Source organism: Numida meleagris, unplaced genomic scaffold (genome assembly GCF_002078875.1).
Source record: "Numida meleagris isolate 19003 breed g44 Domestic line unplaced genomic scaffold, NumMel1.0 unplaced_Scaffold686, whole genome shotgun sequence".
Lineage (NCBI taxonomy): Eukaryota > Metazoa > Chordata > Aves > Galliformes > Numididae > Numida > Numida meleagris.
Window position 1 is genome coordinate 1 of NW_018364901.1, and position 1,202 is coordinate 1,202.

Sequence of the window (1,202 nt, forward strand, 5' to 3'; positions counted from 1 at the left end):
CAGCCGTGGTCATCCCAGGCTGCAGGAGAGCAGCCAATGGCCACAGCCCATCTATCTCAGGTAGGGGCTGGGGGAAGCAGGCAGGAGAGGGCAAGGGGTGAGGGCTGTGAATGCAGGGGGAGAGGGAGGTGCCCTCAGCCAGCATGTGTGTGCTGGGGACAGAGAAGCGGCTGGCACTGGAGTCTGTGTCCTCTGCAAGCTGCTTCCCTGGGCCTTGGCTGTTCCCAGCAAGGAGCCTCTTTGCTTGCAGGAGCCCGTGAGCTTTGCGGAGGTGGCCGTGTATTTCAGCAGGGAGGAGTGGGCGCTGCTGGACCCTGCGCAGCGAGCGCTCTACCGGGACGTGATGCTGGAGACATACCAGTCTGTGGCCTCGCTGGGTGAGGGCTTTGCTGCCTTTCCTGCTCGTTAGGGCAGCTTTGGCTGTGCAGAATGAGCCTCTGCAAGCAGGGCCTAGACTGACTAACACAACAGCAATAAGAAAAGAAGCCCAGTGAAGCATGAGTTTCAGAAGGGCTTAGTGTGCACAGCCCTGTATTAAAAGCCCCACAGTCAGTGCTGTCCATCAGGCATCAGCCATGGGAGGAGGACCAGCTCCCTGCAAGCAGCCCTGTTGTTGCTGCATCTCATGGTGCCACCAGCTTCAGCTGCCAGATACCTCCCAGGTTACTCCTTTAGAATTTAGGATTTTCTGTGCCGTTCCCATGAAGCTTTCTGATGCCTTGGGCACTGAGCATCTTGGGAGAAAACAAGCCTTTTTAAAGTTAATTCTTAAGAAAGTGTCCCTGCATAATTTTCAGAGATGTAAAAGGAATGCCGTGCTTTAACGGAAGGGAGCTGTTATGTTTTGTCCTAGTGTCATTCAGGCCCTAATTGTGGTTTCACAGTATGGAGGGACACAGAGTGGATTAGTTGGACAAGCAGCTGTGCTGGTATCAATGCAATGCTCTTATCTCTGATCTTTCTGTCACTGAAGCTCCAGCCCCCAAACCTGTGGTGATCTCCCTGCTTGTAGGAGAAGAGCCCTGGATCCCAGATGGGCATAGCCCTGAGGCCATGGCAGGAGACCTCAACCCAGGTGAGGTGGTGGAGGGATGGAGGAGGTTTGGGGCTGTAGAAGCCGTCAGGGATGGGGGAGTATTTGGGGCACCATGTGCTATTTGTGGATTTCCTTTGTCATCCAGGAGGTGATGGGATCACAAATA

General features: G+C 54.6%; 1 protein-coding gene across 1 annotated transcript in view; it reads left to right on the forward strand.

The window, feature by feature from the left end:
• The first annotated feature begins 6 nt into the window (after positions 1-6).
• Positions 7-1,202, forward strand: part of LOC110391971 (zinc finger protein 501-like) — an 8,588-nt gene continuing 7,392 nt past the window's right edge. Inside the window, exons 1-4 of the mRNA XM_021383918.1 lie at positions 7-60; positions 251-377; positions 974-1,075; positions 1,182-1,200. Coding sequence (XP_021239593.1) covers positions 37-60; positions 251-377; positions 974-1,075; positions 1,182-1,200 — 272 coding nt within the window. The 5' untranslated portion in view covers positions 7-36. The remainder of the gene's footprint in view (positions 61-250; positions 378-973; positions 1,076-1,181; positions 1,201-1,202) is intronic.